This window comes from Aythya marila (genome assembly GCF_965140915.1).
Source record: "Aythya marila genome assembly, chromosome: 1".
Classification (NCBI taxonomy): Eukaryota; Metazoa; Chordata; class Aves; order Anseriformes; family Anatidae; genus Aythya; species Aythya marila.
The window spans coordinates 43756170-43781682 of NC_139042.1; the positions used below are offsets into that span (position 1 = coordinate 43756170).

Consider the following 25513-nt stretch of genomic DNA (forward strand, 5'->3'; position numbering starts at 1 on the left):
CAGAGAAAAGTTGCTAGGACAGCTTAGTAGCATGTGTCAAGTCAGATGCTAAAATAATAGCCTATGTGCATTTATGTAATAATCAAATATGCAATTTATAATAGTTGACAGGATAATAGAAATACGAGGGGAAAAGACAAGCTTGGGCACTTAATTTTTGTGCTTCAGAGTGTAAAATAAAAGTAGCTTTCCCATAATTTCTTTATTCTGGATAATTGCAGGTACTGAAAATCTCTTATTCAGCTGAAGGCAGTACTTTAAAGAAAAAAAATGATTGTCAAAATAAATTCCACTTTACGACAGCAGAGGTCAGAATATGTCAGAAGATACATGAGATCAGTTTTCAAGCTACACCCGGATTCTGTGTGAATTTATACCCCAAATAAATGCAGGCCCTCAAATTGACATACCAGTCTCGGAGAATGTTGGCCAGCCTAAAATATGTGAGGTTTTTGTGACATATTCATGGTTACATGCCATAGTTTAAAAAAAAAATAAAAATTAGATCCATGCAATGTCTTTTTAATATTCCAGCTATTTCCAGCCTTCCCTGGACACAAGTTCCCCTACCCTACTCTATATCATTTTTTTTTTTAATATTATTTTTTGAGGCTTACTTGCTTAGAGACTTCTTTGCTATATGCGGAAGTAGGATGGGTTGGAAAAGTTATGGGTGATATTTTCTCATACTGTAATGATTTCTGATGCAAGAGAACTGTTTGTGAAGAGATTTGCTGCTCTCCTAATCCATGTCTTTTACCACTTAATTATAGAGAAGGCCAGAACTCCTGTACTCTAAATATGGAAGTACTGGTATCATCCCTCCCCACCCCGGGAACATGCTTGCATACCTGCTGCAGGTCACTGCAGGATGCTGGGCAGGATGGACAACTAGTTTAATTCAATGGGATAATTCCTGTTTTAGTCTGTGCATGTTGTGCAAGTAGGGTCTGGATGCTTCAAGCCAAAGCTGAATCCAACCTTTTGTTCAGGCTGAAAATATTTAAGAGGATGTGTGTCCAATAAAGTGCATTATTTTGTGATGCCCCCAAACAAAATTAAATCTTGCACAGGAAATAACATCAATGATATGAAGTACCATTCCTTTCTGTCTGGAGTTTCAAATGAAAAAAGCAAAAACGTCACTCTGCTTTGATAAAGCAGTGACCTAATGTTAAAAACATTTCCCAGTTTTGTTTTTGTTATGGTAGGAGAAGTGTCTTCAGCTGCTTTACTGAACTGCAAACAAAATGTTGGAAATTTCATTTAGAAATGTTAATTAATTACCAGATCAAGCACCAGAAATTGGCATAACTTCATGAAGTATATATAGAGGAAAATGTTTATATTGCGGCAGTCTGTGCTTTGTCTCTGTTGCTAGGCAGAACTTCAGACATTCTTGAAATCTGTGTGCTCTGGAAGGCATCAGATCATAGGAAACCATTGGGGTTCAAAGATGAAATGCTTGAGGCATCTTGCCTAGAGCAGAAGAAAATCTGTCATTCGTGAAAAAGATATTCTTCAACTTTGAGAAACTGCATGGATTATTGATAATATTTCTCCACTTAACGCATTATTACTTTAAAGACAAAAGGAAGTTAAGTTATTGGTGAAAAATTCCCCAAGTGCATGCATCTGTTTATAATCCAAAAGCTATGTCTTTTCTGTGGTTAAAATACCCAAGCTTAATGCTACAAATTCATGGAACCAAGTAGTCTTCCAAGAATTTTTTTATCACTCTGGATATTAGATTTTCTAATATGATTTGCCTGCATGCATGTTGGTGTGGTTTTTTGTGTGTGTGCACATCTTGTGGGGGTTTTATTTTTTCTAATTGCTGTGGCTGTATAATTGGAAGAGATTATGTGAGTATACATGAACCAGCACATCAAAGGTTGGAACCCCTATTTCTTCTACATATGAGTGTAGGTCCGCACACAAAAATTTACGTGCATCTGCCTGATATATCCTATTTGTCGATAGTCCCTCGAGAAGAATACATTTTTCAGCAACACAGAATTTTTGAATAATATCATAAATATTTGGTTTAATTTCAGTGATATTGAGGATCCCTACTTTAAATATTTAATGGAGTCAAGTGGAAACCCTAGAAAATATCAGCCTCACCCTTGAAGGGCATTAAATTGTTTGCAAGGAGACCTTAGCATAAAGTCTGGCTAGATGATCTTACAGGTCTTTTCCAACCTAAATGATTCTATGATTTCTGCAAGGAGATCATAATATAAGCAAATTATAATTGTGTTCTGAAACAAGGGGGCGAGGTTGGCTGCTTTTGACTAGCTATTAAATCCTACCTCTGGGCAGTGCACATAGCAACCATGTGTAGCTGCTATGACGGTCAGACTTATCTTTGGTTCCTCTAAGCACACCCTGGTGAGGAGGGAAGCACTCTGTCAAACCAGTTTGGTTCCTTTAAGAAAAAAAAAGCTTCATGTGTGGTGAAGCAATAAAATGGCTGAAGGAAGTGTCATGCTGGAGGTGGCTGACTAACACTTTTGGTTCTGTCAGTTCTCAGCCTGAAAGAAAGGTTGAGTGGGGAGTGGCAAAGGCTAAGAGGAAAGATGGGCAGACTGTTCCCCTGCAGTGGCCACAGCAGTAATTGCCACTTGTCACCTCCTTTTGGGGCCACCCAGCTTCCTCAGCCTCTCCTCAGAGGAGAGGTGCTCTAGTCCCTTGATCATCTTGATGGCCCAATGCTGGGTCACCTACAATTCTGACAGTTGTAGACATTTCTGTGGTGTTGAAAAGGGAAATACCAGGCAGAAGGGACCCCTGCAGAACTGGAGTTTGCTAGTGGTGTAATTGTCTGAGATGCTCAAATGCTGACTGGACTGAAGCTTTTTGATAGGAAAGGGCAGTGTCATGCATAAAAAGGGACCTTTTTAAAAAAAGTTTCATCTTTAAGAGTGAAGTCCTGATTCTTATGGTCGACTGAAGCTTGATCCCTGATTTCTCTTAGTAATGACTTCTTACTTTTTGAAGGCAAATGCATTTCAAATTTCAAAGGGATGGCATCTGGGGTAGGCGAAGATATCATGGACAATAATGGGTGAATAGCATAGGCTACTGTGCAGGCTAGGACCAAATCTCCTATGAGATGATGGGATGGTCTTGAACACAGCATAGCTGGAACAGGATCCCTTGAAAAGCTGAGAGCTGCTTGACCAGGTACGAAAGCATGTTCATTTCTATGATCTCACAGTATCATAAAAGTACTTCAGTAACTTGCTGCATGTTTACTAGATATTTCTTTATCTTTGAATCCTTTACAAGGGCAGCATTCTTATTTTAGAGCTCCTCAAAAACATAATCAGAGAGAAAAATTAGTCAGCAAAATTTACTGAACTTCTAATTTCTTTTCCTTTTCCCAGACCAATACACTGCCTCTTCCAGTTCTGCTCCTGTCGTCTTTTCAGATGAACAACATCCTTCTGCAGCTCTCTTGGACTTCAATTTCCTCTGTATCCATCCTTCCTCCTCTGTCTACAATTATTTAATTTCTTTGCCAGAGGCAATTTCTTTCATCTCCTGCCAAAGAGAGGGACTCCATGTAAGCACAGTCTCTGGTCCTTTGTTGTACCTGGCGTCTCTCATTAGGTGGTGCTGCACGGCAGTGGCAATGGTCTCTGCCATCAAATGTTGTAATATTAGGAGCTCATTACGTGTAATGCAATATATTGCTATGAGCAGTGGGATAAGGAGCCTTCGAAAGTCTTACTTCCAGTCTAGTGACTTGGTGCACGTACAGTGTATTTCAAGAATCCTAATATAGTTATTTCTGTGTTTATATTCCTTTAAATGTTGAGACTTAAGGAAAAAAAATCCCTTAACATATTTTTAACCTGATGTTGCAGTTCTTTATGGCTGCTTCTACTGCTCACTCTCACTCTCACTTCTCAAAATGCATTTGTAGATTTCAATATTTTTTAAATTTTTTAATTTTTTAAAGAAAACTAAACATAATAGTATTCAGGAGCTTTACAGTCTTGTTTTTTATTTTGATTTGAACATGTAAAACCAATTGAGTTCCCTTAAACTAATCTTTCCCCTTGAAGATTATTCCAAATTGAGAGAAGAACATAATATTTCTACAGCTGAAGTCAGTGAACTCAGCTTTACTTTCTGCAACTTCCACCTAATGGTTTATTTCTTACATAGCTGTCACTAGATAACATTGGAATTTTGAAACGCTGCAATTCATGTTAAGTGCCATAGCTTATTGGGAACTGGTGCCATGACTGCTTTTTTTTCCAGACTCTGTATGTGACACTAATTGCCTTGATGGTGTCTTTTGACCCTGTTAAATGCTAGTTTCTGCACAATTTCTTTTGCTCATTGCCCATCTGTTGACTTGTTAACAAGCTAAGTAAATCCGGTGAAATTGTTTGGAAAAACATGGATGTGCAAGGAGGAGATATAAAAGCTAGGGAATGTGGAGACAAGAGAGAAGATGCAGTCAGAAGGCTGTTGGTTCCCCAAACCGCATATGTGTGAGTGTGGGTGTATGTGCAAAAGGGGCTGGGGGGGGGGGGGGAGGTTGGTTGTGTTTTTGACTGCAGCTTGCTCAAACCATGTCTTGGTATGCTGCAGAAAGTACAGCTTCCAGTAAAGACTGAAAAATTCAAAAGATTGAAAAATCTCCAGTAATAACAAGAAATGACTTCCACGCATGAATAACCTCTCTAAACACGTGAAAGCAATTATATCTGAAACATTTCCCTGTTGTGTGCTTATTCTTTCTATCCAGTGACTTTTTCCTTGTGCTGAATGTGGTTACAAAACCTTGTCATTAGATCTCTGGCTTGCTCGTGGTTCTGACCATCCACTTTGGAGAACCATGTGTATCTACAGTGTTAATGATTTAAACTATATGAAAACTCAAAGTATTAAACACACCCAGAATTACTAGTAAAGCAGTTTAGGTGTAATCTGGGACTGAAATACTGAAATGTGCTTTGGTTTGGGACATTTCATTTGGTATCTCTGTCTCTCTCTGCCACCTACATAAATAATCTCAATAGAGACCAGCTTCCAAATAGAAGAGGAGTTGTGTTATATTTTTCTTAATTGCTGTAAGATACTCCATTGTTTAAAGTCCTTCCTACAAAATAAGTGCTAATGAGCTAAAAGCTTGTACTGAAACTTGTAGCATATACTCCCTGGCCTGGAATTACAATAATAATAAAATTGGGCTATAAACTTGGGAAATACAACCATCAAGCTTGCATTTATCTCTTCTTTTACGTGAACAAGGTAATTAAATATTCAATTACAACAAAGTGGATACATTAGTTATAAATACCAAGACAATAACGTGCTAGACAAATGTAATTTTAGTACCTCTACAGCAAAAATGTATTCCTTTAATCCTTTTTTTACAGTTTCGCTAGACAAATGTTATCTTAATATCTGTTAATACACCCTTATCTTTTAATATTTCGATTCATGTTTCTATTTTAACTGAAAATGCATGAAAACATTTTTTTCCCCTGTGTTCATTTGAAACCCAAGTGCTGCTGTTGTCATACATGTAAACTGTTTTCCTTCTTTAGTCAAAACAATGGTATGGAGAGATTTCACATAGTTCTTCAGATGCTTTTTTTTTTTATTGTCCCAATTCAAAGTTCTTTGTGACAGCATGTGGCCAGCCATTTCATGAGTCATATACTGCCAGTCTCATTAGGGTGCTGAATGGCTGGATCTTTGGGTATGTTAAGCCTCAAGAATCTGAACAAAGTCCAGATGTTATCCTTATCTCCAGTATCCTGTGGATAGACAGATTTGGATCTGTGGATGCTGGGAACCCACGGGTCGATAGCTATAGGAGTTTGGGGGCTGGGGAGAGGTGGTTTGGTGTGTGAGGGGAGTTATGGGGGGTACACTTTCATTTTTAATGCCATATTAAAGCACAGTCATCTGGGATGCTTTCTAAATGCAAACCTTTCACTTGGCATGAAGGGGGAAAGGAGGCTTTGGTGCAATTTCAGAGCTGTTTGAGTGGTCCTACAAAACCTTCTGTTCATACGTTGTGTATACTGTTGTAGTGTTTTCTAAGCTGTTTTGTTGCTGATATTTTTCTAGCCTTTTTATTTCAGCCTCCTAAGGAGTTGTTCAGAACATATTGATTTTTCTACCCAGGGCAACATCTCTGTCTTCTTTGTTGCCCAGCTGAGACTCAGCTATTCATGGATTCATTTATCTTTTGATCACTTATTCCTCAGCTTGGAGAAGTGAACAACTTTAGGTCAGGTAACAATGAATGCTGTGAAGAAGAGGTAGATGTTTCAGGGAAAGAAAAAAGAAAAGATTAAGAAATGGCACATGAAATGACTTTTACAATAGGTGAGCTCAAAATTTGGCTAGCATGAGAGCATGTACATTATGAAACACGATCATTAAAAGATATCTAACCAGTGAAAATGGAATTAATGCTCCCTTCTTCTCTTAACTCAGTAGATGACTTTTCTAGAAACTATTCCTTCATAAACTTTGTTCCCTGGGTAAGTTTACCTTTTTTTTTTTTTTTTTTTTTCTATGGCAGAAACAAACAAACAAAAACCCAACCAACCAAAAAAAAAAACAAACCACTGAAGTCTAGGGCATCACCATTATGATATGAATTACTTCGAAAAGCGAACTTTCAGTTAACTTTTTTTTTTTAATATGTATATATTTGTGGCTTTCTCATTTTGGTATGAACTCAATGTTTAGGCACTTTTTCTCATGATGACTTTATCCTTTTCTCTACTTAATTAGGGATTTTAAGGTTAAGGTACTGCCATTCTGGTTTTACCACCAGCTGAACTCATTTGGAGATCATATGGCAACCTTAAAATAATCATCTTGCTCTTCTATTGTTTTGGGAACATAGATAAATGTGGACTTTTATTTAACTGAAGTTAGTTGGAAATACATGTGAGAACATAAATTACAGAATGGTTTGGGTTGGAAGGAACTCTTAAATATTGTCTAGTCCATGCCCTGCTGTGGGCATGGGCATCTCCAGGCTGCCCAAAGCCCACATCCAACCTGGCCTTGAACACTTCCAGGGATGGGACAGCTACAACCTCTCTGGGCAACCTGTTCTATTGCCTCACTCACCATCCTCTGAGTCAAGAATGTCTTCCTGATACCTAATCTAAATCCACTCTCTTTCAATTTAAAACCATTGCCCCTAGTCCTGTCACTACAGGCAATTGTAAAGAATTGTGGTTCAAGTTGAAGTCAGGATGCATAAATTAGGGTGGTGACTTGAGGAATGGTGTACATTTAAACTATTTGCAGAATTTATAGGCACATCTGATTTACTTGGATATTATGTTATTATATTAATCTAGGTGACTGGATTTTTTTCCAGAGATTCATAGTTATTCTAATTTCAGTTCACATTTGCAAGTTTTATGTCCTACTGGAACACCTACATCCATTTACGTTATGCTGCCTATACAGTGAGAATTTTTTATCACACAAACAAAATAATGTATGTTGTTTTTCTAAGTTTGACACCTGTCAGTACACAGTCATCAATATAAACAACAGTAAGCTTATTCATCTTGCTGTCACTTGTGGGATGATCTTGTTTGGGAGAATTGGGGGTAGGGAAGCTTTACTGAATTGCTTGATCTCAAATGTTTATGGAAAATGTCCTTGCTCTTTCTGCAGTATTGTTCCCCTAAGTCAGGGCTCCCCTTAAATAGTGGAATAAAGATTTCATTTCTAACCCTCTGAATTTGGTAGAAGAGATGAAAAAGCACATAAAAACCCCAGAGTGTAAGCAGCTGATGTGAAGAGATCTGTACTTCTCATACCTACAATACCAGTAAACGTGTCTCCTTGCTTTCCCCTTAACCGTTGCTTTTATTCATCTTCCGTATATAATAATAAAAAATGTTACATGTTATTTCAAAAATCTTAGCATGACTCTTTCAGCAGGCATACCACAATAAAACCCCATCATTACGATGATGATAGAAAATTGCAGTAAGACTTCTTCAATAATCAGTCTTTTCCTTTTATAAATGTCTGTTTGATTTGTTATCAAAGGCATTTTTGGCTGAAGATTGAAAGATTTCCACATCCTCTAAACCAAAATTATGTCTAGGGATTTGGGGTATGGGGTTAAGCAGGACAATACATCTCTGCATTGAGCAATAGAGCAGGAATTATTCCAGTTGAAAAACAGAAGTCTTTCAGACAAAAAGGGGAGCATTCACATGGATCAGTATAAATGATTAATGGCAAAAATATTAATCAGCTTCATCCTTTTTTACTCTTGCTGTTATTTACAGCCACCCAGGTTGTTTTCTTCAGTGCAGTCATGCCTGTCATGGGTTTTAATAATGAATTGTGAAGAATTAAAGAGGAGGAGCTTGCTTTTGTAGAAATCCAGATATTGCTCTTCGCTCATATAAAGTTGTTAGGGTTGGCAGAGTCGTAAGTTCATTGCTGGGCTGTTTACAAGGAAAGTCTCTGTGGGTACCAGATTCTTGAGCACTTGTTAGTCCAAACTCCTGAGAGGCTATCAACTAAATTGTGATAGGAAGGGAGGATAGCAGCATAGTTTCCTTGGCTGCTTTGGACCAGGCATCTCTCCTGCTACCAGGGATGAAATACCAGCAGAATTCTATTATGAGTGGAAGATATACATGCCCACTCTTCCCAGGACCTAAAAATTCAAGGAGGTAGGTCCTGCTTGCTTCAGAAATGAGCTGCTCTTTTCCAGTAGTTGGCCTTGAGGAAGCTAGTAACCTCTGGTCTAGCTGTTTGCTGCAAAGACAAAGGCTTTCTACCCAGGTGGTCATTAATGTGATTTAGCCACTTCTCTGTTCAAGGTTGTGTATGCAACCCCCCAAATATGGTTCCCATCATCTTTCCGTTGGAAGGTTTTGAACAAAATTCACTACTGCAGCAATCTGTGGCAATGTTAGACTTAAATTCAGAGAGGAAGAAGAAATGGGGAGGAAAAAACTGGACTGCAAGTCTGCAAAGGCAGACAACTATATCCCTTGCTCCAAGGGATATGGCAGTATTCTAGTTCATGGCTACCGATCAAGGACAAAAACTCATCTCCTGCATACTTAAGAAGGACTATAAATAGTTGTGAAAGATGGGGCAGGGCCTTTTGCAGGACTTTGAGTGAATGCATCTAAAGTTCTCCACGAAGCTGGTGCTTATTGTCTTCATCCAGAAGAACCACCAGTTCCTGCAAGAGTGGAAAAACAAATGAACAGATAAATAAAAACCTACTGATTGTTTTGTTCTTTAGGCCTCTTCCTTCCTGACAGACCCTAAAAGGCAGAATCTGTCAGGCTGGGGTATAACATTTTACAGACAACTTTAGGTAAAATGGAATGGACTCAAGATGTGGTATAAAATGTGCCATTAATTTACTTCCAGGTCCTGCCAAAAAATACAGATGCCAGAGCACTGGGAGTTTTGTGAATTCTTGCTTGTTGGCTGTGGGTGTAGTCTATTTATCTCCTTGTGCATCTTACTGTACACAGTAACAGTACAGTTTGGGAGTGATATATTGGATAGGGGCGGTTAGAGCTAAATGAGTGCTGTAAACCGAGGTACGTAATGCTAGGATTATGCAACAATGGAGCCACTCACCCTGGAAACTGATCCACTTTTTTTTGTTAACTGAAAAAAGAAAAGACCATTAGCAAGGTAATAATTCAGACATTGATGCATATGTGAGGTGATCTCTCTTTTCTTTAATTTTTGGCACAGACCCAGTTCTGTGGAGGCAGGCAGTGTGTTAGAACCCAGGGAAACTGGCACACATAGCTGAAATATTGCAGTAGGGACTGTACCACAATATCAGATTCATATCAGTGCCCCACTTTACAGAACATTAGCAATCATCTCTACAGCATGATGGTAAACTTGGCTTTTATTGCTGCAGGCTAAGCTTGGGACCTGAAGTTCATAAATCAGTTTAGTGTCTTTGAGGTCATTGTCTGATTAGCTTCTTGCCCAGTGGGATTCATGTGCAGTCCTGTATTAAGGCTATTTCTTTCACAAATGGTTTGGTATTTATCTTAAATCTTCCATCCCTAACCTACAGATCTACATCAGGGAGTTGCACGCTTCACACTGATGCAATTAACATTTCTCATGGATCAGTCTGTGGGGTCCTTGCTTGACTTGTGTGGTCTAAATGGGGCTGTATTAGAGGACCTTTGAACATGAGACCCAGAGAGCAGGACTGGCAACGTGAACTGCCGAGCAGACTAGATGGCTGGTGGGGCCTTCTGATGTAAGGCTTTGTTCAGACTGTGGTTTGGGCATGATGAATGCCTCTCTTGGGTTTTAGCAGCTTGTGATGCTTTAGTGATGTTTGTGATGGAGAATCAATTAACCAGCATGCCTAGGTATGTAGTGTTGGATTTGCACTGGATGGTGAGAGTATGGCTTGTAGTATTTTCACCATAGCAAAATTAAGGTGAGAAATCTGCTGCTACTTTGCATTTGTGCGAGGTGCATGTGGCCTACACATATATATAAGAAGCCAATCCACATGAAAACTTATACAGTCCTACAGGACAGCTGTCTGTCTTGGGAAGCCATTCAAATAGGTGAAAATCATGGAAGCAATTTGATGTGAACTCCATTAGCATTATTTTATTAACACTGCAAGATCTTTCCATTTTTAATGGCTTTTAAAGCAAAAAAAAAAAAAAAAAAAGCCCATTATGATCAGCTACATTTGGCCTTTAGTAGGACAAGTTGAAATGTACTCAGTGTTAATTTTGGTACTGAGACATATAATTAGTGTATTCTTCTGTTCTATGTGTTTTTTTAGTTCGGTCCTTCATGATTTTGATACCATGACGTTTTTTGAATGGTTTATCTTTGTTTACTTCTTGATTTGCTTCCTAAATAAATCATAGCAAACCTGAAGTTAAATTAGCCCTCTGCATGTATGTGTGTGTAAAGTCTTGATTTACATGCTGTTTGAAGTAAATTGCACAGACCTGGCAATTGCAAGTTACCAAAGTATTAGGGGACGCTTTCCTACAAAATTGAAATCAAACTGTTTTACTGCAGCAATTAAATGTGATTTATGATATAGTCTTTAATTATGTCATTGCCTTCTTTCTATTAAAAACAGAAGGAAGCAAAATGCATTCAGCTGAAGGAAGGAGAGAGGAAAAAAAGATAATTTAAAGAGATTATGTTCAGACATGGATAAAAATCGCTTTTGGGAGATGTTTCTTTTATTGTTTGGTGGATCACATGGCCTAAGTGGTTGAAAAATTATCCAAAATCAATTATGTCTATTGCATAAGAATACCACACCCAGTATAACCAGTTTTAATGAATAAATGGTGACTCACAAATTATAGACATTCTTTGAAGAGGTAGTATCTCAGGGTGCGATTCACTTTGTCTTACTTAGGCCCTTAAAATTTGGGGACATCTAAGTTGGTCAATGGTTTTCATTTTTTTTAATGGTATCTTGTTCCTATGTAGACTACAATATTACAGTTGTTTGATGCCTTGCAGTGGGTATAAGGTGGATAGAAGTCCTTTGCAAGAAATGTTCTCTCTATGAAACCTGAGTTTAAAAAGGAGTACTACTTTTTTTTCTGACATCAACAAATTCAAAGCATTGTGCAACTTGGAAAATGTTTCAGTTTCAAGCCATCAGTGTTAAATTGTTCCTTGAGAATACCTCTTAATTACTTAATTATTAGTTACTCTTTAAAAGTCAATACTAATAAAGCTGAACTTGGCAGTACTGATGCTTTTATTTTAACATCAACAAACCATGTAGTCTCCAAAATCTGCTAGTTGCAAGATCAGTCTGACAGCTCCATCCTGTATACCAAATCAATGTTGATTGCCAGAGTGGCTGCACAAATAACTTGGTCAAAAGGCTTTCAGTGTAATATCCTCTAATCTTAATGTAATTTTAAGAGGTCTGTACGGCTAACACTATCATCTACAATCTTGTGCTGAAGTTGGACTCTTGTAGTTCAAGGATGACTTTGACTTATCTGAGTTGATCTATCTTAAAACTTTGTAACAGTCAAAATATTCCACACCTTGTTTTGGATAAGTTTTTGTTGTTGTTTTGTTTTTTAAATTGCTTAGAAATAACTTTAGGAAATGAAAATGTTATTATGCATTGCAGTGTGTGGCACTCCTGTGGAGGAGCTATGCTGAAGTTTATTTCTTCAGTGACAAATCTTCCTTGGCTTCTTGAGAATAATTTCTTAGGAGTGACCTCTTTAGTTATATGCAGTTGTAATTTTGCAAGGATTTTTAGCTTAAAGGTTATTTGCCAATATATATGTCATCACAGTTTTGGAATGGGCCAAACTCTGGCCAGCTACTTTAGGAGAAAGAAACATCTCACTGTCTATTGCTTGTGTGACTTAAGAGTAAAAATAAAATAATTATACTCTGCAGTTCTACAGATGTCTGAGAAAACTCTAAAATGAGAATAACTTTTTGACTCCAAGAATTGATTGGAGTCCTAGAAAAGAACTTAATCCCATTAGATTATTTTTGTAACATCTAGTTTTGTTCTCAATAGAGGGATTGAAGTTCAAGTTTTTGAAATTAAAAAATACCTTATGTAAAAGCTAACTGCTTAAATTCTAGGTTTTCTAGTGGTAGCATGCATTAGCAATTTAGGGAAAAATGAAAGGGTGATAATTTTACAGCTCCTTAAAGAGCTGTGTCCTCTCCTACGCTCTTTTACCAAGCACCGTTCATTTGTTCCACCACTAATTTCTTTAATTACTGTGGTAACCAGTAACTTTAGTCTGGATGCACACAGATGCCACAGCACTTTTAATTGTGTGCCTGAAGTCCTGCTCAGTGATGGAGATGGTCAGGATCCTCTAAAGAAGGCTTGTAATAAGCTAGTGACTGACCTGGAGACCTCTGAACTAAGCAAAAATAAATGTCCTTAGCGTTTGATTCCTGTATTCAACAGAGAAAAATGCATTTGGGCAGTTCTGGAAATTTTGTGTCCTCCTGATTTGTGTGTGTGTTACTAATCTGTGTCCATAAGAAATCGGCTAAGTTCATTCACTTCAAGGGACTTGTGCAGAGGGGAGTCTAATAAGAAGAATCTCAATAAATTCTGGCTTGAGAAGGGTACTGCATTGATAGTCTCTTTTGAGATGGAGTGGGTTAATGCCAGAAGCAAATTTCTTTTGTGGAAAACAGCTTTGCTGCAAACCCGTAGGCAATGCTTCTGGCATCACGTATCTTAAGTCCTTTATAAGGCATTGTTCTTGTTCACTGCTTTTCACCCCATATATATAAAGTAGCCCCACTAGTATAGTCTTACCACTTGCCAGCTAGTGGGAATTGATGTGCATGTGGTAACAAAGACATGCCAGAGTGGTTCCTTAGTCACGTTGCCTTAGGTGCAAGTGGCAAGGGGGGAAAAAAAAAAAACAGTATTAAAATATTTCATGCCGGATATCATGAGTGTACAAGCTGTAAAATGAAGTAGGAGATAAGACTCTTTTCTTAGCACTTCTGTTTCAAATGTAATTTATGCTTTTCAGTATAGCTGGTATTGCTTTAGAAAACAAGTATTCCCACAGAACTTAGCTGAAGATTGTGTTGTACTAGCAGAAACTATCTGAAGATGTTGGATGTGACTTCTTTTGAGGCACAGAGAACTGTTTTTTAAAAGACTCTTTAAAAATTAATAATAATAATAATAAAAAAAAAAACAAGAACATGAACTATGCATTGAACTGAAGAAATTTTTTGTTCTCAGATGTTCTTGCTAGTCCTAATTTTGTATGCATGTATCAAACTAACTCTCAATTATTATTTTTATAGACAGTTACTGGGAAAAGCTTTGGAACCAAAGACTTTCGAGCAGCTCTAGAAAATGGAGTACTGTTATGCGAGTGAGTATTGACTTATCTATGCAAAAATGCTTCAGTTTGCTGTTAGCTGGCCTCTTCCCTTCTTGGCCTGTTGCAGTTTTTTTTTAAGTAACCGAAAATAAATTTGAAAGCTGTTCTTCCTTCCCATGGCAAATATCTGCTTTCTAAATCTACACATTCTGTGTGTTGTTCGATACACTTCCTTGTGTCTTAGCTGGAACATTGTGCTAATCCTCTGGCTTGTTGATTAATTATTTTGACTGTAATGCTTATGGCATCAGTGGACTTTCTCTTCAACTTATGCATGGCTGTGATCAAGACACTCAGTTACTTGTCAGCCTGGTGGTGGTGGTTTTCCTGTTTCTCCACAAGAAATTGTTGTGTGCTGGCTGTTCTCTAAATCCTGAAAGAATTATTCCTCACAGAGAACTTGACACCCATAGAACACTTTTTTAGAAAAGTACTTAATTTCAGAAATTAAGGTTATGAAATTGTAAATTAAAAATAGCATGCAGGCCTCTGATTTCATGTGCCCATTACTTACTGGTATTGCTCTTCAGCATAAAATATGAGAGGGGTTATTTTGCCATCTTATATTTATATCCAAGTGCCTCAATACCATAGAATCTATTGGATGTTACTTGACATATTTTATAAGCTGTTTTGTTGTTTTATTTGTTTTAAATAAAAAAAAAAAGTGTTTCAGGATGATAAAAGTAAATGGGTTGGATATTAGTGTCATGTACATACATATACATATTAAAAAAAAAAAAATCAGAGTGGTTTGGGTTGGAAGGGACCTTTTAAAGACTATGCAGTTCCAACCCCTTGCCATGGGTGAGGACACCTCCTAGCAGACCAGGTAGAAATATTTTCTTGTATGTGCATGTGCAGCCCAGGTTTCATTACCTTCAAGACTGAATTAGTTATTGCTTTCAACAACAAACAGTACTCTGACCTCAACTTTTTCTAGAGTGCTTTCTCAAAAAAAAAAAAAAAAAAAAAAAAAAGCTTCCTTCTATTTCCTTCTATTTATATGTTATAGACTTGGCACTAGTGGAACTTGTCTGGTTTCGTTGGTAGACTGAGTCAGAGGTGTAAAACATACACTCATCAGGTCTCTTCAACATGTCTGTAATTTTCATCTGTACTTACTAGGTTTCCAGGACTGGAAGTAGTGCTAAATCCTTATGGGTTAAGGAAAAGCAGGTGTGAATGTAATTAGAATGTCAGTATAGAGAAATCCTACTAGAGGTTTGCACATGATGCTTAAAAAAATACCTTGATTTTCAGAGACACTCTTAAATCAGTTCAACCAAGCCAACTTTCAGAAAATATTTATAAAGGTACAATTCTCTGAGTTTAGTGTATATCACAAATAACCAAAGTAAAGGAAAAAAAACCCACACCATTTCTGTATCTTTCTTCTTTTAATATTATTGCATTTCTTGTTTGTTCTTTTTTTTCTCCTTTGGGCATGTCACCTTTCAGACTATCTTGCTAGTTGCTTCTGCAGTTAACTTTGTGATGTGAAGGAGATGATATATTTTGAAGCGATGTTTTAGGGATGGACACTGTATTTTTTAACTTCTGTAATCAAATATGTAGTAGACTGAATCTGGTAATAGCTTATACTATTTCTTTAGGTATGTACTTATTGGGGTGTGTGTATTGTATTCAGCTGTAACTTTTAAGTAGTGTCTTCAAGAATTGGTAATGAACTGATATATTCTAACCCTCTGATATCTTCATTGTTGACATGTCTTTGGCAAAAGAATATAAGCTTCCATCTGCCAAATGTAAATCAGTTAAATTTATCTGTAATTAATAGCTACATGCAAGAAAAACATCCTATAATCTCTTCAGATGAGCAACTTGCCTTAGGAGGCATGCAAAATTTTTTAAAGGTAAAGACATCTAATTATGCTGCACTCAATCATATAGCTGTCCTCCCATATCATACTTCTTAAATTTGACATACTTGAAGTACAGGGATAAATGACTTCCATAGAAATTCCATGGAAATAGAGAACAGCAAAGTGTGAAAGGCTTTCCTATGTCCAGTTTTCACTGAAATAGACAGAATATGAGGTCTTAAACAGTGGAGACGAATTCAACGCAGCATTATTGTTGCCTTGGTTCCCCCATGCCATGACTAGTTTAATGTCCACAGATGCATTTTCTCTGGAGATGGATACTTGACAAACTATAGCAGACCAGACCTATACTTCCACCTTATATTCCAAGGGTAGCCCAGTTGGCTTGATAGACCCGCTTGATGACCAAGTGTGTGTATGTTAGCTGACTGATAAATCCTTTGATACTATACTAAATGTCTTTACAAATATCTTTATAAATCTCTTTTACTAAATACATTAGAGGAAGAAAGACATGAAAGTTCTCCCTATTTCATACTACTTTATGTTCTTAAGTAAATAAAGCAAATAAATAACATGCATTTGGAAGATTTAAGAAACGCATGTGTGTGTGTATATATATATGAATTTCACCTCAACAGATCACTATTTTTGTGGTCTTTAAATCTTTAAATGAGAAATTTGTCTGATTAACATCACTGATTTAGTAGAAACACAAATCATTTTTTCCTTGCACCAATCTAGGCATTGATTTTTTTTATTTTTTTTTTATTTTTATCTCACTTTGCCATTGTCAGCAATCTTTATTTTTGTGACTTTTCCTGTTTTTGCTTCTATGATCTCTTATTGTTGCTTTTTGGAAGTCAGCTGAAAAAAAGACTTAAAAAATTGGACAGGGAAGGTTGTTAATGAGTTCAAATTTATTTGGCTCAAGTAATATGTGAGGAATATATGCAAAGTAGTTCTTAACTTTAAGCATGAATATCACTGCTTATTATGTAACAGAAAATCATATGATTTATTTTCAGTTTGATTAACAAGATCAAACCTGGCATTGTTAAGAAGATCAATCGTCTGTCAACTCCAATAGCTGGCTTGGTAAGTAATGACAGTAATTCTATTACCTGTGGTATAAGTTCTGTTTCACTTTTTTTAATGTGTGCTCTTGCCTATTGGTCTTACATGGTCTCATAACAAAAACCTTCCAAGTGTGTAGAATGTTATCTCTATTTCCTTTTTTGTTTAAGATTTTGCTGTATATACTTTGATGTAGAATAGAGATTACCTGTGCTGTGATATGGATCTGTATCTTCAATCAGCTTGTCACCACATGAAGCTGCATCATCCCCTTATCAGCACTGATGGCTCCTGTGTGCAAATACATATAACTTTACCTTTCTTTATTCAAAGGCCACCATCCTATATTCCATTCACAACCCACTTCCTAATTTCCTCTCTTAGGGAATGGGCAGAGATGTCCTTTGCAATCTGAGTGTTTTTAGAAGCTGCTTCTCCCCACCCACAGTGAAGCCTATGTTACTTTAATGTAACTCTGATTCAGAAATCTCTCTTTATGCTTCAGCTAAGGGATTTGTCGATGTTTTGGCTGTAAATCACGTCATCTGAAGAAGGAGAAAAATAATGATGGAATCACTTACACAGGAAATCTTAGACTTCCATTTGCTATTTGGCAAACTTTCTGGTCAGAGACTGTAAGCTAATATTTTTTAGCTCTTTGACAACAGAAAAGCTTTTGAGAATATACAAATTCAGAGCTTTCAACTTTTTTTTTTTTTTTTTTTTTTCCTCCTAGAAACAGTATCCTTTTTAGTTATTCCTGTTGCCAGGGTATCTATGTCTCTTAAACAGTTCTGTGACCAGAGCTGCTTGGACTTTTTTAAAGACCCAAGGTGAACAGGGATGAGAAAGTAGATCACACCTCATGGTAAATGTGCAATTTCAACATTAGAGAAAGTTACCTGAATTCTTAATAGAAGTAGAATACTATATTTCTCTAACTTGTTTTGTTTGCTCATCCCTTTAATATATCTTCTTTTGTTGATCAGCTATGCAACTCTTTAAGAAAGAGTTCTAAAGTGTATTTAACTTGGCTAGAAGTCATAAGATTGGGTTAACTTGCCATATATCATTGCACAAGCTCAGAAAGTGTATTTCCACATCAAATGAATGTACAAAGCATTAGCTGCCTTTGTCCTAGAAAAGCTTTGGGTATTAGGTTTGTGAATAATGAGTGCTGCACATTCTTCCCCTATGAGGAATCCAAAAAAAGAATTCAAATTAAACCAAAATCATTCTGGGGAAGACAGTGAGGCTATTCTATCAGTAGTTTGGTTGCCTAAAGTGTCTCTAAAGTAGGCATTAATCCAAACCAGATAAATATAGGATAGGTTTAATTTTTGTGGTGACTAAGTATTGTCTTGAAAGATAAAATGCAATGTTTTCATTTTTACAAGTATTATTATTTTGTTTTCAGATACAAGAATTTGGAGTATTCATTAGGTGTGTAGTTTGTCTTAGTTGTGGTGCGTTATTGTTCCTTCAAGTTGTTTCTAGTTCCTACAAGTCTTCAATAATAAAAGAAAGCAGAGGAAAGGTGAATGAATTTCATAAACCAAGACCATTAACACCGCCACTAATGGTGGTGGTGTTAAAATACCAGTTCAAGATAGTAATTTAGACAGCTGATGTTTTATGTAACCCCGTGGAAAAAAATTTACAGAAATACTTCAGTTTCAGAAGATTGTGATTATTGTGGCAATAATGGTGAACGAGAGGAGACTTATTTTTCCAGACTTGAGAGGAATATGTTCAATTATACCAGCTCTGGAGAGTCCCACTGTCATCATTGCCTGTAAAACTCACTAAAAAATATATAATTTTGTGCACTTACAGAAACACAAGCATTAGTACCTGACAGGCTCAGGATACTATGGCTGATGAACCACAAGACTTAGTTGACATGGATCCTTTCCATCTCTACTTCTATACTTAAAATAAACGTTTCTTCTTCTACTGACAAATTCTCTACAGTGCTTGCTAGGAATTAGCTGGTAGGCTTGCTTGCCGTGCTCTAGAAATACTTTAATTGTTGTTACTTGCTTCTCCCACAAATCTGCTTCTAGGCTGTGTTTGCCATGGCTTCATATCCACTTCTACAGCTCTCACTTCTGCTGCATTCAGTGTCTTTTGGTCATATGTTAATTGCTCCCCACCAAGCCTTTATGAGATTTACTAATACTGCTGGTAGGGGGACTTTTTTTTTTTTTTTTTTCCTTTTTGTTAAGCAGGTGTGGACTTTATCTTCAAGAGGTAGGATTTATTTCTAACAGATAAACAGATCCCCCAACTTGAATTTGAGTCTCTTGATCTTTTGATCCTGTTCTTCCTACACCACCTTCATGGTCCTCTGGACTCATGATTAAGGACTCAAGTCCATTTCCTAAAAATTTATTAATCTTTGGGCATCTAGCATCCATTTCTGTCCTGTTGTTTTTAGTTAAAAGGGAGAGAAATACCTTTTTTTTTTTTTTTTTTTTGGCAGAAAACAAAAGCTTTAAAAGATGTGTATGTATTTTCAAGTTAATGTATTTGACTGCCATATTAGTGTGGTATTTTTTCCCCATTTCCCTATGAAAAATTATGTTCACTTCAAATACTTGGCAGTGTTCTCAGTAGTGCAGAAATACAATGTTCAACAGACATCTTTGGTTGAATCTCCAGAAGGGTTTCATTATATTGTTGCTTTGACTTCATGGTTATTTTGAAAACAAATTTGAGTAAAATAGGAAGTGAAAGCCTATATGAATAATGAAAGAGTCTGGTTTCTAAGGAATATTGTGCACTACACTTTTTGTATTGAGGTGGAAAACTTAACTGTTTTTTGTTGTTTTTGTTTTTAATTAAGTAAATGCGTTATTAAATTGACACTTGCTTTTGTGATACATTAATGTTTAAAAAATATAATAGCAGCTTTATATTAACAGAATCACCTAAATTTCAAGCCCATTTAAGACAACTGAAAATGGGCTTCAACTTTCATCTCTAATTTGAGTATACAGCTGCCTAGCAATTTTGGGTTTGGATCTCAGTGGTTGGGGTGTAATCATGATGGAATGGATAAATATGTGCCTTGATTAAATACTGAAATTAAGCTTAGCATTCAGTTATCAAAAATGCTGAATTGGTACTAGGCAAACTTAAAAATTCATTAAGCTATTACTGAAGTGCTGCTGCTCCATTTCAGAGGCATGTGTCTTCTGTTGCTTAGGTGATATCTCTCAGTCATCTTATCTGTCTTTTTTTAATGTTTGTTTGGAAAACTGAACTGATACACTGAGGGAAGAGACCAAGACCGAACAAGTTGCAGGCAAGTGGTGGGAATAGGAGGTAGAGGGCAGAACAGGACCATCTTTTGATGCTGATGAGAGGTGCTCAGCCCTGAAGTGAACCTCTTATTCCAATGGCAATTAGCAGGACATGACTGCTGGGAACACCTTCTCCTGCAGCAGCACATCCTAGATCCTTGTGGGTTCCTTCCAACTCAGGATACTCTATGACTCACAGAGCAGCATACACATTTGATTAGTCCTAGATCAATTCCAGCTTGCCCAGCTGAGTTGATGTGCAACCTTATTGCTGCTTCAGAGCTGTGGTGGCAGTAACAGATGCCACTGCAGCCATCCTGGGCTCTCATGTCATTGCTGATCAACAATGAGTGACCAACAAAAATCAACCATGAGTGACCAACATAATGTCAGCACAGCTCTCGAGGAGGTTCCTGAACAATGACACATGCAGCCTTCAAGGTACAAAGGACTAATTCCAGCAGTAGATGTGACTTGTAGATGTGACTTGATTCCAGCAGGAGACTGTGACTTGTTTGATTTTTAACAGCATACAGAGGGTGATGTGCTTGCACGATTCCTGAAGGGAATTTGCTTGGCTGCTTGCTTGCTTTAATTACCTTTTAAAGGGATGGTGAAGGCAGCTAACACCACTAAATGAAAGCTGAGAGAATGTTATTTGTTGAAAACTTTGCACTTGAAATATCTTCTGGAGAATGAAGAACTGGTTTCTGCTTTTCTTTCCAGTTGTATAAAACGCACAGTGCAAAGAGCAATCCACATTTTTTTCCCTAGTACAGCAGCAAACCAGTACAGAGTAGCAGTTCATGAAGCTCTTAAGCTCTTTGGTGTTTCTAGGGGACAGGGAAAGGGTAAGGAAAAGGTCAGAGAACTGTAGAGGATGGGGTTTCATTTGGCAAGGCAATGAAAGTGAAGTCTGCCTTTAAACAAACAAAAAAACACTTTGTGGTCCACTCTTGTATCAAATAGGCTTGCATCAGGGAAATGTGATTTAAAGAAAATTCTTACATTGAAAGATCTTGCTGGGTTGATCTTTCTCCCCCTACTTTGCTCCTGTTATGGAGAAGACACTGCTTGTATTGATTTTAGAATAGCACAACTTGCATCTAGACAAAGAACTATAAATTTTATGCCTTGTTCCATCAGCATGATGCAACTGCACTTGTAATGTGGATAGCAGACCATTCACCTCACCTTCTGAAAAACTGCCTTGCACTAAAGAGCAATCCCGACTTCTCTGTTGCCTCGTTTCTTTCAAATATTGTGCATTGAATGACCATTTCAAAATGTTTTTTTGATGCTTTATTCCTTTTGCTGTTTTCCTAGCATGGTGTTAGTCCTGAGTTTCAGATGAAGGTGAAAAAGTAATCCCCAAAGACCTTTTCACTTTCCTTTTATCCAAGGAGAAGTTTTTTCTTAAAAACAAAACTTCTTACTCTTAACAACAAGAACATTGTTTTACTTGCTGTATGGTATTTCTTTTTTTTTTTTTTTATTTTATTTTGTAATGATTCTCTCCCTTTAGTAGTGAAATAGGCAGGAGGAAAAAGAAAAGGAAATCTTGAATCTTGCAGTCTCAGGATGTTGCTAAATAAAAAGTTGCAAGCTGATTTTGTTGGGAGTTCTCAGGGAAAAATATAATGAATGTTTTCAAACCTTCCCCACCTTCCTGCCTCCTCCTCCCTTCCCTCCCCTCAACCCCCCAAAAACAAACAAACAAAAATAAGTCTCAAGAAGTATGTGTTTCCTGCTTTTCAGCTTGAATCCCAATATGTGAGATGGTTTGCATATAATCACACCAGGGAGAGGACTTTGGCCTAACAACACATTTTCCAACAGAGTTCTGTAGAGTGTTTTGAGATGCATCTCTAGTTGCAGTGCCTTTGTTCCCCAGAAACCTCACATTTCCAACTTAGTTGTTTGAACACAAAGAGCTTGATGAACTGGGGTGGAAGTCAGAAATCATGAGACAGTGGGAAGATGAATGAGTTCTGTGTAGCATAAGGCAAGCTTGACATATCTGTCAGAATAATTTGTTGCTCATTGCTCAGGAGAAACAGCTGTATGGTCTGTAGCAATGCAGTTTTTAATAAATATAAGCTTCCATCTGAGACCTGGTGGTCAAGAAAAAGTCAGTATCTCCTTTGGGGAAAAAAAAACAACCAAAGGTAGCTAATGGGATTCTTGTCTTGCAGTGTCCTGACCTGGGCGCTTAAGACCATCTGTCTTTCCTCATAACTAGCATTAATAAGGAAGTGCAATGCTTTGCTCTGCCCTGTGGTCAGGAAGAGTATCATCACATCAGAGGTGTGAAGGCTGTGGTCAAACCACAGGGCAGAGTAGAGAACTACTGTTTTTTCCAGAATTGTAGATGAAATGCCATCAGCACTTTTTTTTTTTCTTTGTTAAAGCTCATTCCTCACTTCAAATGAGCAGAGATGTTGCTCACTAACTCTTTGTGAGAGCTGGATGGACATGAGCACTGAACATCATCTTCATGAAATTTGTTTCCCTTTTATGTAAGAGAACTGCTCATCAGTAGGCAGGTTTGAACCAGGTAGTCCCAGGTTTAAACATGTGCATCTGAAAAACTGTAGAGTGGGATTTTTTTGTTGTTCTAGTGTGCAACTGGGGTTGCTCTAGGGTGAAGAGTGTCTTGCTAGTTTTCCAAGTAGTATTTTTTGAACACTTAAGTTCCTAGTTCACCCAGGCCCAACATGCCCTTCTGACAAGTGCTACTCAAACATCATTCCATCTCTCCTTTAATACAACCTAATATAACAGCACTATGTTATCTAGTGTATTTATTTAATGTATCAGAAGGAATTAATTCCACTTGCACCAAAACAGCCACCTGAAAAAGAGAGGGAGAGCCACTTTGTTATGGAGATCATCAACATGTAACTCCTAAACTAGTAAAGTACGGAATAAATCAAGGGAAGAAGGGAGAAATATATGAAAGAAAATTACATAACACCAAAATAAAAGGGAGATAAAGACAAGGGTGGAGAAGATGAAAAAAAAAAAAATAAAATACTGCAACTAAAAAATTTTTCCAGGCCTTTGTGCCTAATGCTTTGCAAACCTTGGAGACGCCCTGGTACTTCCTTATCAGTTGTCATCAGGTATAGCTGGCCAAAATTTTCTGTGGGAATGTTTTCTTGACGCAGTTTGTTTTTTTCCCTTGTTGGAGGAGAATGGGAATGGCAAGCAGACGAGATTTTCACTTTGCTGTAGCACATCTTAAAACTTTTTTTTGAAGATAAAATCCACATAACACTGAAACTTTGTTTTCATTTTTTTTTTTTTATAGAATTTGGCTGTGAAGTTCCCTCTCTAGATTATATAAATTCAAATTACTTTATATTTTCCACTTAGAAATTTTTAAAAAATGATGGCAATATATTAGTATGTTCTTACAGAGTTTTAAAAGCAACTCTACTTTTCAAATATTTTTGAGTAATTCCTTCATGCCGGAAATCTTGACTGTATTCATTTTTTCCTACTTCTCAATTTTGTGTTTTTTAGTATAGCCTTTACGCAGGTCTGCACTTTGTCTCCTTGCATTTTGCTTTTTCTTAAAAAAAAAAAAATATATATAAATATATATATTATATAAATATATATATTATATAAATATATATATATATATATATTTAGCTTATTAATATCTTAACGGATTTGCAAATCAGAAGTTTAATAATGTGGATTTTATTATATATATATATTAATAGTGTATATATTATATATTAATAGTAGCTTGTGTGGTATGAGAATAAATGTATGGGAACCTCTTCTTAATTCTATTTGTTATGGAAAATATGGAGAGGCAAATGCACAGATACATGGAATAAGTTGTATAACAGCTACTGTTGTTTATTTGGCCTTGCTACCAAAAAAAAAAAAAGCTCAAACCTGGGTATAATTGCTGGTAGTGCAGCAGCTAACAGTATCCAAAATCTCTCATAAGAAATAGTTAGCCTCATAAATTTTGGTTGGGAGCTGACTAATGAGTTAATAAGCATTTGACTTGCTTTTCTTGCTCGTCTGTTTCTTTTTGCAGTGACAAGAGGGCTGGATGTGCCGAGGGAACATTATACTGAGTGATGTGAATGTTGCTTTTTCTCCTGAAGGTTTAAGAAACCTTTCTGACAAGTACCAGGGTGTCTTGTAGCTAATGCGGTCACAAGCTCTGTCTCGAGTCCTGCCTCCATTGCACTGCCCCTCCCTCGTGGTTGATCTGTCTTGTGAGTTTGATTTTCTCTTTGGACTGTAAATTCAGAGGTAGAAGTTGTGTGTGTGTGTATACAGCACTTTAGCAAAGAATGAAGTTGCATAAGTACGATGTGATGTGCTTCATCTGCAAGCTGATTAGTCCAATGCTGCCTTTTTGTAAGGCAAGGCACAAGATGATACAAACCTTTTTCAGAAAAAAATAATAATTTTAATGTGAAAACAAAAGGCAGAAGGCTTAACTACATACTTTTCGGATGAATATGCACAGCAAGTTGTTGGAGAATTCAAAAGACAAATTTTTAAGAGACTTCTATCTAATTGGTGCAATCTTTGCTTACATGAATGGAGTTTTACAGTAATTTCTTGTTTCTTGTGACTTCTGTCCATACTTCAATGTGTCTAAAAGTTGAGAGGAATGGGGAGAAAGTGAATTTGGTTTGATGGAACTGTTCATCCACTCCCATCACATCTGCTTTCCTTCATAAGGCACCCTGCAAATTTTTAGGCAGGCTTAGTAACATTTCAGATAGATTACTATTATGAAGAGGAAATGGACATAATTTCTGCTATCTCTTAACATCCCTTTTATGCTGCAGGTAACAAAATACTTCTCAAAACTGTTATTTTCCTTTTCCCTGTGGGAAGCCAGATACTTCAAATAAAGAAAAGTTAATGGCAAGGAAGCTTAATTCTAAGCAGTCACTATGCCTTAAAAAGTTTGAGGCAAAGTTCTCAATGCCTTTTTTTTCCCTCCTCTCCTTCATATATTTCAGCGTTATGCCTAGCTTGAAACCTGTCTGCTCTGACAAATTACACAGTTCTATTGAATATTGAAGAGTGTTTTAATGTAATGGTATGTTTACGGCATTGTTTCCAATAAGTGCAAAAACATCTCCAGACTTTTAAAAGGCTTGAACTAGATGAGGGCTTCTACATGACTGTTACCAAATAGGTGACTGGGATACACCTTAAGTATCTAGTTTTGTTCTGACAAGTACAATTACGTGGGAGGGGAAGACTTTTTTTCTTTGATCAGTGGTCCAGCTGAAGTGCTCAAACAAGTTTCCTGGACGTTAAAGAACTTATATTAGTCTAAGAAAATATCTTTTCAGCTGTGAAGTGACAG

The 25513-nt window shown here is 36.9% G+C and overlaps 1 protein-coding gene across 15 annotated transcripts in view; it reads left to right on the top strand.

Annotated features, from left to right (window-relative positions):
* The window catches only part of LMO7 (LIM domain 7), a 130063-nt gene that overhangs the window by 20861 nt on the left and 83689 nt on the right, over positions 1-25513 (top strand). For all 15 annotated transcript variants that reach the window (XM_082767672.1, XM_082767681.1, XM_082767682.1 and 12 more), the window contains exons 2-3: positions 13840-13910; positions 16795-16864. In XM_082767672.1, the coding sequence (XP_082623798.1) occupies positions 13840-13910; positions 16795-16864 (141 nt within the window). The remainder of the gene's footprint in view (positions 1-13839; positions 13911-16794; positions 16865-25513) is intronic.